Source organism: Salarias fasciatus, chromosome 6 (genome assembly GCF_902148845.1).
Source record: "Salarias fasciatus chromosome 6, fSalaFa1.1, whole genome shotgun sequence".
NCBI classification, from domain to species: domain Eukaryota; kingdom Metazoa; phylum Chordata; class Actinopteri; order Blenniiformes; family Blenniidae; genus Salarias; species Salarias fasciatus.
The window spans coordinates 25,721,651-25,736,005 of NC_043750.1; the positions used below are offsets into that span (position 1 = coordinate 25,721,651).

General features: G+C 42.7%; 1 protein-coding gene across 3 annotated transcripts in view; it reads right to left on the reverse strand.

Moving 5' to 3' along the window:
• Positions 1 to 14,134, reverse strand: part of LOC115390932 (caskin-1-like) — a 35,444-nt gene extending 21,310 nt beyond the window's left edge. For 2 of the 3 annotated variants that reach the window (XM_030094980.1, XM_030094979.1), the window contains exons 1-3: positions 13,869 to 13,962; positions 4,405 to 4,456; positions 2,628 to 2,725 (exon numbers count right to left, since the gene is read on the reverse strand). In XM_030094980.1, coding sequence (XP_029950840.1) covers positions 2,628 to 2,725; positions 4,405 to 4,456; positions 13,869 to 13,962 — 244 coding nt within the window. Of the gene's footprint in view, positions 1 to 2,627; positions 2,726 to 4,404; positions 4,457 to 13,868 lie in introns of all 3 variants that reach the window. The other variant, XM_030094978.1, reaches the window with a different exon arrangement.
• Between the last annotated feature and the right edge of the window lie 221 nt (positions 14,135 to 14,355).

Consider the following 14,355-nt stretch of genomic DNA (forward strand, 5'->3'; position numbering starts at 1 on the left):
CGCCTCCAACCAGGAGACACTAAACACCACTTTGCAGTCGTGGCTGCAAGAAGCAGTGGGCATGTTTCTCGTGGCAGCCACCCAAGACCCTCCAGTCTTGATACCAGAGATGAGCCACGTCGTCAAGCCGAATTAAAAGGGAAAAAAAAAAAAAAAAAAAAAGGCCTCCAGGCTCAGCTGGCATGAGGGAGCCCTGACTCAGAGAGGAGGTGCTGGCAGGATAAAGAGGCGCAGCAGCTGCACAATTTACAGAAACTGAAATTCAGCTATATGAAGATGAGTGATGGAAAGTCACATTGAGGAGGCCTCAGTGGTCGTTCAGTCTCTCGGGATTTGGCGATTTGGTACAAGAAGCACAGAAGTACAAAGAAAACGCAAGGAAACGCTTCATGCAGTGGACGTAGTGACAGTTATCGAAGGGGTAATGTACTGCTTTAGGTGTTTAAAAGTTTTCCAGTGATCATCCATCGTCTATGTTGTTTTTATCAAACTCAACCTCAGTGGGTGAAAGCAGAGTTCCCACTCTGCAGGTCATTAATCCAAAGACAAACACAAAGAGACACACAACCACAAAAAAACTCTTGTTCACACCTACAAGATTCTTCAGAGTCAAATATTCATGTTTTTGGGCTGTGTGTGGAAATTAGAGTCTCTAGAGAAAACAATTTATAGGAGAACAAGCGAAGACCATGAGGGCGCAAACTAAACACTACTTATTCATTAAAGGCAAAGATAAAAATGTTTAATACAAATGAAGGTGATGAGCCTCAAACGCTTCATATTTAAAACAAGTTCAGCACCAACAAAAGGACGTTTTTTATATATTTTCATCTAAATGGGTTTTCTGTCTTTGGAAATACCCTGGCTCTGCTGCCAGGACTGCCCTGATAAGACTGCTAACAATAGAGCTGTTTCCCATTTTTTTCCTGTTTTTGGTGGCTTTAGCCAGACGCCTAGATCTGCTCTGCATGATGTTTAGATCAACAAAGTTATGTGGCTCAGAGAAAACTTTCTTTTTCTCCACAGTGACTTGTTGCAGGGATTCATATTCAACCTGTGATCTCCGACTCTTTTTGGTCGTGGCACTTACATTTTTTCACCTTTTGAGAGAATCATCCCAAAAACTAGAACTTAACTAAAAATATTTGCAGTTCTCAGCTGCAGTCATATTCCTTGCATTCAGCTAATATGATTTGACATTCACTTCAGCTTTTTTTTTTTTTTCCTGGACTCGCCATAGCCAGTGTTTTTAGCCCAGTTTTTTTCACCACCAGCTTCTGGGGTTGCTGGTTAATTGGATACAAAACAGTCTTCCAGCAAGCATTTTCACCAGTGGATTCCAAACTGTATTGGTCCGGGCAGCAGGCTGTGGACACTGCAGGTGGCCACTGCCAGTTAGGAAAAAAAAAAAAGCCATGGATGGCCAGAAAGCTGAATCAAAAGAGTGTAATTGTGGGGAAAATAAAAACAGAATGCAGATGCTGAAATGCAGCCACGGGATAACTATCAACACAGAATTATGACTGACCGCTATATAACACGTATGATATGACTTGCAATAAAGAAATAAGTGTATGATGGTGATGTGTTAATGCTTGAGGATTTGTCCTTCTGTTTAATTTCAACCAGGCTCAACCGGGCTGTGCCTGCTTGTTGTTTTAATCCATGTGGGTGTTCAGTTCCCACCAGCAGCATTTCACAAGCAGCTGCTTGACTTTGTTCTTTTTAATCAGTTTTCCTTGATTTTTTTTGTACTTCTGACTTCTGTACTGTTGCCATCAGGTATGAAATAATGAAGTGCTGTCAACACAATCTAGGGCAATGGAGCTCAATCTGATTGGCCAAATATGTTGATGTACAGCGCATGAATTCACAGTGAATGGAAACATGTACCTTATCGCAGTCTGTTTTGTGTCGTATTGCAAATATTGATATTACAATGGCCATTATTTTTCAATCTATTGCGCAGTCTTAGTAGATTTAATGGAGATTTTGTACCAGTGCAGTGATGACAGCGTCACTGGTCTGGAAACGGTGGTGCAAATCCACGAGCAGCGCCAGCGCTCAGCGGGGGCTCCAGTTCAGCGCAGAACAACCGATGTGAGGCTTCCCTCTGCTGACAGACACCCACTGAAGTGGCGAGACCACCTGGTAGAGATGCCTGCCAGGTGTGTGCCTCTATTTAGAGACACACTTGGCATGAGTGACTGCGAGTGCAGAGACAGTAGGCCGACATCCTGGAGGGATTATAACTCCCATCTGCCCTGAGATTTTTTTTTTTTCCTTCTTCTGCTGCTGGAATCTGCCATTGTGGGGATGGAGATATTCGCTGCTCTACTTCCACTTGGCTCTCAATCCTGCCACCGTGAAGCCTTCCTCCTCTGCTCTCTATTGTTTACTGAGCAAACAAAATCTGTCACATCGCATAAATATACTTTACGGATGAAATGCTCCTGAATTTCCCACGAGCTCACCTTTTATTACATATGATGGAATTACTCGTTTCACACAGACAACTGGAAACATCTATTTGTTTTTCTTGTGTTTTGGGCTTCATCTGCTTATTGTTTTCTGGGGAGACGTGTGTGTGTGTTGTGATACGAATACGACAGTGTGTGGATTTTTACCTTTGTGGTCTTTGATATCCACTGCTGCCTGGGCCTCCAATAGCAGAGAGATCAGCTCCTTGTTACCACTCAGAGCGGCGTGGTGCAGCGGCGACAGCCTTCACACACACACACACACACACACACACACACAGATTATGGATAAAAATACACATATTCATATATGTAGTGTAAAAACCTGAGCAGAACTTTGCTGAATTAATCTTCGGCGTACAGCTGCTCCGCCCCTCAGCTCAGCGTGAGCGACGGGAGGGGGGAAATGACCTACTTCCATTAATAAGCAATCTCTCTACCCCGGAGTCGAGCATGCACACAGGGCATCTGTGTGTGTGTGTGTGTGTGTGTGTGTGTGTGTGTGTGTGTGTGTGTGTGTGTGTATGTGTGTGTGTTTTGTGTGTGTGTGTGCGTCTAATAGTTCCCTGGTGAATATAAGAGCCAGGCCCTGGAGTCAAATCAACGACTCATCAGTCATTACACAAGGAGCCGAGTCCAATTATCTGATTCCAATCAACATAATAAAAAAGATCTTTGCTATCAGATGGAGCCAAACAGAACGTGGTCGTAAACCGAGCATGTGCACACAAAAAGCTCAACCAATCGGCGGGCTAAATATAGCCAAAATCCATAGTTGAACAGTCAGGGCTGATAAGGGAACGTTTCAGAGCAAATTAGGCGCCGCGAAATGTTGGCTGTGCTTTAAGGTGATGATTAGAGTCCTCAGATCCGAGCTGCTCAGTCCGCTGTACGCTTCAAAGACTGATTTCAGGCAGGAATTCATCACAACACAAGCAGGGGAAAACAATTTATTTTCCAATTTGACGACGCCTGCTGATCAAAACACGAATCAACCACTGAATAAAAATTTCTGGCATTTCTAATAGTGAAATAGTCAAACTTTAAACTGAACATCACAGCTTTGACGTAAAAAGAGGTCTGAAAAAATCTTTCTCTGGTTTTTCCTGAGACTCTTCAGAGGCTCACAGATGAAAATCATCTATTATTTCATATGAACTCTTAAGTGGTCACTTAGAAAGTCTGTGACGATTTCGCACTCCTGGACTTGATTAAAATGAATAGGTGCTTATTGGTGTTCTGTAGAGCTTGATAACTACTCATTCATCTAAATCAGTGATGTTGGAGGGAGAAAAAAAATAATCCGAAACAGGTAAGGTGCAGGATCTCCAGACTGACAGACAGGTTTCAAAGTGTGGTGGGTCTCCACTGAGATTCAGGAGAACATGAGCAGAAAAGATTTAGGGATCAGGGGAAACCTTTCTGAGAAGTGATCATAAGGGAAATAAAAAAAAAAAAACTGAATGGTGAAACTATTATTTGACTGAAACACATGAAAATTACTCAAAAATGCTTATTTGACACTCTGTGGTAAAAATGGGAATAACAAAGTTCTTCATTTTAAGATTTCGTGAAGAAAAAAAAAGAAATTGAGGAAATAAAACATTATTAATTGAATTTATTTTAAGCTAATCACATCATGTCCCCTGAGATGTAACTTCTATCTCTCTCAGTGTCGGAATCTGAGTGAATCACATCATTCTGATGTAATGTTAATTCATTTATTTGATTTTTGTAGCCACTGAATAATGTAATCAATAATTCTGCAGTAAGCACTTTTTGGGAGGCAACATCCAAAAAAAAAAAAAAAAAAAAAAGGGAATGAATAAAACAAGGAAGGAAAAGAGCAGAGAATAAAAAGGTTGCAAAAATCATGAATACGAATTAGAAGACGATGCAAATTGGAGAAGTTGTTGTTTCTCACCCATCTGCATCCTGGATGTTCACGTTCACCCGCTTTGCTGCTCCGAGGAGCTCTGGAGAGAGAAACAAAGAGGAACACACACATTTTGAAACCAACTCAAAAACGAAAGTTTAGTTCGGGGCTCTGTCCTTTGTTGATACATGGTCCTAACAGCCCACTTTCAGCTGGAAAAATGAGATTTTCACGCATGTGATCACAGAAAAAAACAATATATTTTAAAACATGCGCACCAAAAGGATATTTGTGACATTTCATACACATTATGATAATTCAGAGGCATTTTGTAACCAAGCATAAAAATATGATGAAGAAAACATCTAGTTAGCAGTGAGGTGAGGATGTTACCGCTCAGGAAACCTCACATTTTCACACATTTGATCACAGATAGCACAAAGAGGTGTTTTGAACTTCTGTCAGTGATTGAGTTTACCTCCTGGCTCCCTATTTAACACCTGACAGAGGCACTGATCTTTCCATCTGTCTCTTGGAGGAAAAAAAAAACATGTAAGCCAACATGATGAACTATTTCTGTATTGTATTAAAATGTGTCTGTAGATTTGGAAGAGAGAGTTTAAGATTTTGGCACACTTTCCATTTGGATCAAATCTGGATCGCATAATAATTTGTTGTACATTTCTACATTTGAATCATTTCACAAGTGAGATGCAATTTTTTTAGATATCAGAAAAGTGCATTACTGTTTCTATTTATACATTTTTAAAGAAAGAGATAAAAAAAAATGTCCAACCATAATTTCTCAGAGATACAAGGAGATTTTTTTCACATCTCTTTTGTTCATAGTAAAGAAAATATACAACCTTAACCAGAGAGACAGAAAAAAAAGAATATCTTGACATATTACAATATAATTGTAAAAATAGTTTATCAGCTACTCAATTCACTGACTACTTCCTATCATGCAGGTGTGAGTCTTGGAGCTGGTGTGTGTATTTACAGTGTTTGGGTGTATTAGTGTGTGTATGCACGTATACGTATGTGACGATTTGACTGATTATGTGAAAGTGCACGTGTGCAAGTGTGTGTGAGAGAGAACATCAGTGTATGCACATCAGGCAAATAGAAAGAGCACAAATGGAGAGACGCACTCACAAAAACCAAAAATCACTCTGAACAGGATGCAGAAAAAAAGCGGCTTGTTTGTCTATCTGGCCCGACTTTTTTTTTTTTTTTTTTTTTTTTTTTTTGGTCAAACCCTCATAATCCACGGGCTGTAATCTGTAGCTGTTCTGTAATCTGGGGAAAAGCTTCTCCCTCTCCCTGCAGCTCTATCTGCACTTCATCCCTTCATCCTGCTCTCACACTCTAATTTTCCCTGTAATTTGCTAAAGAGCGCGTGCTGATTGGTAGTTCTGCTGTTTCTGTTTACACTCTGCAGCTGACATCATCCTCTTGCACGTGTGTGTGTGTGTGTGTGTGTGTGTGTGTGTGTGTGTGTGTGTGTGTGTGTGTGTGTGAAATTGTGGGTCCCCCATCTATCTTGGATTAAAAACAAGAGCCATCCCTCCCCCCCCTAGTTGATGAATCAATGAGTGCAGATATCTGTGTCACCATCAGACTGTCACATGAACCCACAGTCTGGCCACAAAGCTACACCAACTGGGTTATTCTGACACATTTTGCCTCATGTATTATCGATATTTCTGCTCCGCACTGTTGCAAAATGAAACACTTGATGTTCACTACAAAAATCCCAAAAAGTGGGATTGTTGCACAGTGAGTGAAAGTATTTAATCCCAATATTGGATTGAAAATACAGCAAAAACCTCCCAAAAAGCTACTGACTGTGAAGCTAGCTGCAAGATGAAAAAACAGGAACAGGCTCACCTCTGGGTAGCACCAGCTCTTTGCATATTTGTGATCTAAAGCAGTCAAACTATATGTTTGAATATTAAAAAAAAAAAAAAAAAAAAAAAAAAAAAATTCAAGCTGTTTCCCATCATTGTTTGATATTTCAGTTGTTTTCACTTCACACTGTGTCAAATATCTGTATCAGTTCAGCTCCATGCTGTCATTAATTTGGTTTAGCTTCATTTTCCTGAAATAGACAAAAAAAAAAAAAAAAAAAAAAAAAAAAAAGCCTTCCCTGGAAAAGGCGTGGCCTCGATGTCGGCATACGTCAGTCGCGAAAAACCTGGGAATATTGTTCAGCATTAATGGAGCCTTCACAGATGTGCAAGTCACTCATGCCATGTGCACTAATGCAGCCCCCATACCGCCACAGATGCTGGATTGTGAACTGTGCGCTGATAACAGGCCGGACGGTCCCTCTGCTCGTCAGTAAAGGACACTGGGTTCACCATTCCATCAAAAAGTCCCATTTTCATTCACATGGTTTGTCTGTTTAAAAATGTTTTCGTATTTCCATTGTGGGAATACAAAACCGTTCACATTGTGCTGAAAACTGCTCATAAACATAGTATTTTTTAAGCCTTCCTGGCAGCACGTTCACCACAAAATCATGTTTGTTTTGAATGAAGCGCTGCCTCAGGGCGCCACAATTGGGGCCATCCAATATTGGCTTCCTGCCTTGTCCCTTCACATCAAGCACATTATCTGAATCTTTAGCATTATACTTCACAAATAATAAAAGGCCCAAGTTTTTTTTTTTTGCAACTTTTACATTGAGAAGTCTTTATTGTCGCCGCTGTGTGGAGCACAAACTGCACCACCACATGGCTTTAAATCGTCATTAATATCCACAACAACTATCATCTAGCATTTTTCCAGGATTTTCCTATATCTGTCATTGCTCAGCCTTCTACAAAATGAAATATATCTGTGCCTGGTAGATTATTTTGTTGCTGTAACAATGTACGTATGTATTGGACATGCATTTGTCGGATGAGCATCACAATTGAGAAAGAAGTTTTGTATCCATGGAAAACATTCAAGTCCTCTCTGCCAGTTCCTTCTGCTGTTGGGTTTAGTTTCCTGATGCGATGAAGCCAGCAGTCCTGACCTCAGCCTCTCTGAACGCTGATCTTGGCCGAGCAGTTGGTGCCAGTTTGACCGACACGACCATGTTGGCTGACTCCAGACAAATGCTGGTTGATAAATGGGAAGCCATCACACAGCAGAGTGTAACAGCGTGACCACCATGAGGAGGAGGAGGAGGAGGAGGAAGAGATGCCAGGCTGTTGAGGCCACGTATGGTTCTTCCACTACTACAGATCTTGTTCCTTCAGGCTTCAAATACTGAATTCACCAAGCTGCACGGAAGATTTAACGATTTCTGATGGGTTCCTACAATGGTGCTCATCCCACAAATGCGAGCGTGGCACCACTTAAAAGAGAATTAAGCAGGATTTTCATCAGCCACCCAAACTGGGCTGCGTTTAATGCGGCGGCTGACGTATACGTTGCATCATTCTGTCCTCAAACAACCCAGCTTTCCTTTTGTTTTGAGCACTGCTTTGAGAGCAATCTTCTATCTTTATCCTCATCCGTTCATCTCCATCTTATTCTATCAGCTACTTGAGGATTTTCCAATAAAGTCAGAAGTCATGTATTTGCCAGCACTTGCACGAACTAGTTACTTGCGGCACATTATTAGAAGGTTTTTGTGACGGCGTCACTAGATCAGGGTTTGTATTTTTTTTTTTAATGGTAACTTTGGGTACAACACTGCAATTGAGCCCTTGGTTGCCGTGGTAACTGCTCCATGTGCAACTCCTGCAGGCTGTCAATCACTTGTCTGGGATTACTATGATAGAATTTTGCCACGTCTGCCTCAGACTGTAACTATAGTCCTATCAAGAATCTGGTTGACATGAAATCCCATCATTTTGAATTTGAAACTCTTCAATCCGAGCTGATGGGACCGGCAAGACGGCAGCTGTTCGCTGGAGAACAGGCGGCCGTGATTATGACAGTGCACATTCTCCAAACCTCAGGAGAGGTGAAGTGGAGGGTTTCTCAGGGGTCCTCATTACCGGAGATATTCTGAAGTCTTGTTTCCATCACCTCTGACTTTGCCTGTCGTCACACATTTGGAGTTTGAGTGTAACACGTAGCCTGAACAAAATGCAGGCGCTCAGACGTCTTTTCTGATCCTGTCTTCACGTAATGGCACACAAGGAGTATGTTACGGCAACCTGGACTCCCTTAAGTGTCATTTACTAAAACTTAACAGTTAAAGCAAATGAGGGAGGACCCTCCAAACTCTGTGGTCACAGGCTTTAAAATATTAACTACTTTTAGCGATAATGAAGAAAAAGATCCTTGTAAAAGAAGAGCAAACATCTACAGAGCTCTCATCTCAGCATCCGGAGTTAATCCTAGATCACATAAAGAGACAGATGACTCAGGCAGACTGAGGATGTTCCCCCTCAAACCAAGAGGTTGTTGGTTGATGAGATGGCTCTGTTGTAGGGTTGGGCGGTATGAACAAAATCTTATATCACGGTATCAGAAATTTCATATCACGGTAACGGTATGTATTTGTCCCCTGTAAATTCAAATAATTGCTTAGAAATAACCAAACTGTCACTTTTGCTCATTTTCCTCTTTTATTTTTAAACTCCAGTTTATATAACTTCAATTATTAAAAAAAAAAAAAAAAATCACAACATGAAAGAAAACCTGAGTTTTTAGTGTCACTCCTGGAAGCGCTAGTCTCTGCATCCGCCATTATGGCTACCACCTCTCCTGGATACGCTGGTGTTGTTCGCGAGCGCACCCTGTGCTTGAAACGCAGCGAACAAACCCCGCACGATGTCGGGACACGCTGTGAAAATGCACAAACGCACCAAAACAATCCGACTGTCCTGTTAGCGAGTGCAGACGACTGTACACTGCCTCAGAGAGCTGCAGCATGAACGGCATGGCAAGATTTCAACCGATACACACTTTTACACCGTCGCACGGTATACCGTCATACCGCCCAGCCCTACTCTGTTGTATAAAGAAATGCAGTGTTCATCTCCATACCAATGAACATGTGCAGCAAAGACACGTAGTGGCAAGATTTGCTGGCAGTGGGTGACTGAAATGCAGCCTTGACACTGAGAAACAGCCTAAATCCACAGAAGATGAAGTCTGACCTCTCAAAGACAAATGAACAAGGATCTTGAAGAACTGTGAGCAAGCGTACCCGCACCACACGTTATAACTCTCTTCAATTAATTTTGTGCATGATATAAGTTCATATACTGCTTCTTTTTTGCTACAGCAGCTGTTTTCTTTACATGCCCCTTTACACTATTAAATGAACCCAGTGTGGGTCACTTGACTCATATTAACATACGTGAATAGGTGCTGTAATAGTAATTTTATCAAGAACAAAGGGGAGAACATTTCCAGCTATATCTTGTTTTAGGTTAGATAAATAACACAATAATCCCTGCAGGCACTACAATGTGAAAGAAAAAAAAGCTACAATCACAATTTTGAACAAAAAAAAAGACCATTAGAATCCACTGCTCCAATGTAGAAGAGATACAATTACGATAAGTATGATCTCATATCTTTAAGATAGAGAGCTTTATTTTAACCGAGCCGGAGATAAGAAAGTCATCACCACTGGTATAAGAGGATGTCTTACTCCCCGTGAGAATACTTTTCTTTTAATGTTACACAGATGCAAGTGAGACCCTTTTTTTTGTCTGAAGGGATCAATCTTAAATTTACAATGTAAACTTAAAAGGCCAAAGTGGAAATGTAATGCAAAACTCAAAATAGAAGTTCAGTGTGAAAAAAAATACAATAACCAACAACGAACTGATCGTACTACTGTCCATTAAAGTGTAGCTGCATGTTATGCACACAGGGCTGTGCACTGCTACACTTGGTGGAATGGGCCATTATCATGATAGCCCTGCACTCTTTAGATTATTCAGCAGTAATCACACATGCATGATGCATCTCTCTGGTTTTCTGTATTAATTTCGCTTTGAAACATTTATTCTGGTCTGCTTCTTCAATCCAAAGTTGTTTGGATGTCCTGTAAAGTGAGATTTTCTTATTTAGCAACCATTTTTTCATTAGGACATGCAAAAATCATATTCCTTTCCACAAAATGTGTTTCTGAATTAAACCAGCATAACAACCTCCAAGTCATTTAAATAACCTTACATCTAATAAAAGAATCGTAAATGTCCACAAAATAACCAAAATTAAATTTTGTTGCAACAAATTGGTACAGTTTTAAGTGGATTTTTTTGTTTATCTATGCATTCAATGGTTAAAGGAAGTCTGTTATAGTGAGAAAACAACTTTTTTTTAATAGATGCAATTAAAACACCGATGTGTTCATGATCAGTGGGAAAAGTTTGAACATCGCAACCAACCGAAGACCCAAAGAAGCTACTTCACCCGTCGAAGAAACAACCCAGTCCATTATAAAAGAGCAATGTGGGGCTTTTAGAGCTGATATCCTCAACAAGTATGAACGCATGGACGTACTTTATTAAACCGAGTTTTATCTGAAAAGTAAAGATTGAGGGAAAAACACAAAACAAAAATAAAAGTAATTCTCCTGCTGCAACATTCTCCTGTGAGCATGTCAATAACCTTCACACAGATGAAACACAGGAAACATCTGGTTCCCAACGTGGCACCCGAGACCACCTTGAACTCAATGCTTCATTTGTTTTAGTTCTCAAATTTAGAGTGAGAGTGATGAGATGAGAGTGGGTGGATCCAACAGTGTTTGGCCTCACCAAAACATTTTGAGAGATCAGAGATCAGAGATCAGAGATGGGGATTTCCAGAGTTAAAAGGCTGGGAACCACTGCACTGAAGTAGCAACAGCACAGTCCCTCATCCTTATAGAGATGAAGATCAGTAGCTCAGAAATGGCAATGCTGAGTGTCGCATGCCGAGACGGACAATGGATAAGAAGTCAGAAAAAACTAAAATCAATATACAGTGATATCATGAGTAAATGTAACATTTAATTAGTTTATAAAAAACAATAATATGTGTGTATCCTGCTGCACAGTAAAGGAAATGGATCTGTAACATCTTATATGTAACTATTGTAAAATGTATTTTTTGTTATAAAATGTGATCTGATGTATAAAACACAACTTTCTACAAAGCTGAGCTCAACCAGATGCCACACAAACCATTCCAATCGATTGTGTCTTTAATGAACACAGTCAATAAACATTCAGGAGGCTGATGTGGAACAGCAGAGATAATGGGAGTCAGGAGTTGGCAGTGTTGAATTACAATCAGTGAACCAGATGTGAGACAGGTGTGGGGCTACTTTGACTTACAAAGCACACACATTTGAGTTTGCATCCAGTGATGGTGAATCGTGAACTGCTAAAATCATGAAGAACTTATGCAGAAAAGTATTAAACATACATGTTTGCATAATTTTCTTAAAATGGACACACTTTTTTCTTAATTGCACATATATTTTGCAGATGTGTGTTTTTTTAATGTTGAATCTTGTTTTGAAAATATTTGCATTTCAAAGGATTCATCACTGATCACCAAATTTCTCGGATTACAGAGTGTTAGCTAGCGCCATGTGTTGACCTTCAAACACAGTCAGGCTAGCAGGTCCCCACTGTTTCCAGAGCTTCATGCTCTCAGCTAACTGGCCAACGGGACTGACGCAACCTCTCTAGTTTCCTGCGAATCGACCTCTACAAGTGTCTCACAACAGGTTGAACTTCTCTTTATCTGACCGGAGACGTAAAATGACTATTGAACACTACTGTAGTGGCTGAGAGTGGCCGTGTAGTGGAGTGGCGATACGCGGCCCTGTCCTCACTTCAATCCCTTTAATCCCCACATCAATTTGCGGCATTTTGACAAACAGTCAGTATAGTGGGTCCCCCACAACCCGGCACACCGCCGCTCTCAACTTCATTAGCATACTATTAATAATACAAACGCAGTCAGGCACATGACTAACACCCAATGTGTCAAGTGTGTGTCTACGCACGCTGGCCTGTAATGAGTGTGTGTTCGAGGTGTTCCGCGCTGTGTGTGTGTGTGAGTGTGAGTGTGTGTCTGTGAAGACAACAATCCTCCAGCAGAGAAACCTGGCTTCCTGTTTAATTATTCAGACACGAACCAGGAGTCAAACACACACATGCACATTCAAGTACACACCCTCGTCCCTCCTCCTGACACTTCCCTGTTTCTTCTACAGCTCTTCATCCATACATCAGAATTCCGCCGCTCTCTGTGGCGCACCCGTCGTCCTCACCCTCGTCTCTCTCACCCTCCGTCCACCTCCCCCTTCCTCTTTGTCAGTGTGCAGTGGACTGAGCGCTCAGAGCTGATCTGTTCTGGCATTTGAGGAGAAGCATTTTTCTTTTCCATGGCACTGCTGGAATGTTCAGAGACAAACATGAACCACGCAACAAGAGGAGGAGAGGAGAGGAGAGGAGAGGCGCAAAGAGATACCAGAGGAAGAAGGTGAGCAGTAGAGACAGGATGAGGAGACGAGAGGGAAGAGAAGAGGCGAGCAGAAAAAGGAGACAGAGAAAAGGGGGGATGCAGGAGATAAGGAAAGGACAGTGCATAAAAGGGTGGAGGGCAGAGGAGAGGACAGGAGTGTGAGAAGAAAGGTTACGGAATAAGGAGAGGGAAAAAGAGGAGAAGAGAAGACGAAACGAGACCAGAGGAAACGAGCAACGAGGGGAGGGATGGAGAGGAACCTCGTGGTGAAATGGGAGAGGAGGAGAGCAGTTTCCAAGGCTGTAATTGAAATCTAATTATCACCTCAAGTCCCAGCTGACTACATGCCAGGCACCCGCACACACGTGCACGTTGGAGCGCCACATATGTGCGTGCACGCAGGCGTCTGCACGTGTGCACTTACGATCATCACATTATTACCACCAACATCTGGCGTCTTCACACACCAATAATCCCCCTGCCTGTCCCGAGAGCAGTGTGGGACCTTTGGTGTACTTCCACCTCCCTCTCACATGCGCGTGCACACGCACACACACACACACCATCAACACCATCATCATCATCATCATCATCCCTGATATCATGGTCACACACACACACACACACACACACACACACACACACACACACACACACACACACACATTTTTGTGCATTCATGCAGACACAAACACACAGACGGTAAATTGTGGTAAATGGGGTGACAAGCATCCCTAATTTCTAATTACATCCTGATGACTGTTCTCACACTTGTGCAACGTCATCACTATCACACGCTCCACGTCAGAGCAGAAACACACAAACACACACACACACACACACGCACACACGCTCACACGCATGTAATCACACAAATGCATGAAGTGCGTGCTCGCAGCAGACAGACACACACAGTGCACCATTTGGGCTAAATGGCATCACATCAGATTTAGCCTGCGCTGCACTGTCCTGACCTGGTAATGACAGTGTGTGTGTGTGTGTGTGTGTGTGTGTGTGTGTGTGTGTGTGTGTGTGTGTGTGTGTGAGCTGTGACAGAGCCAGGAGGATGGAGGGATACTGACTGGCTTTTCCTGGCCGTGGTCTCTGCAGAAGCCGCTGAGCTGTCAGAAGGTCCTCGGTCTTCACGGCCTGGAGCAGCTCCTGGTCCTTCCCCATGTCCCCTCCGTCCCGCCTCGCCTCGGTCCGCCCAGTCCCGCTCTCTTCCTCCGAGCGCCCCTCTCTCCTCCGTTAATCCGCTGCTACATCCTGCCGCCGCTCCCGGCCTCCCGCTGGAGCTTGAGGCGCTGAGGGGATGGATGCCGCCCGGGACTGGGGTGCTCCGGTTCGTCCCACGGGGTCCAGCTCCGAGTCCCTCTTTCCCCCCCTCCGCCTCCTCCTCCTCCTCCTCCTCCTGCACGCGGTACCACCGACCCACAGCCACGGACCACAGACGGACCGACCGACCGACCGGACCTCGCGCTCGGTCCGCGCAGGAACACTCGCGACAGATTCCACAGATTCTCTCTCCGCGTGACGATTTCACCGGGTCTACGTGCGTGCCCGTGCGTG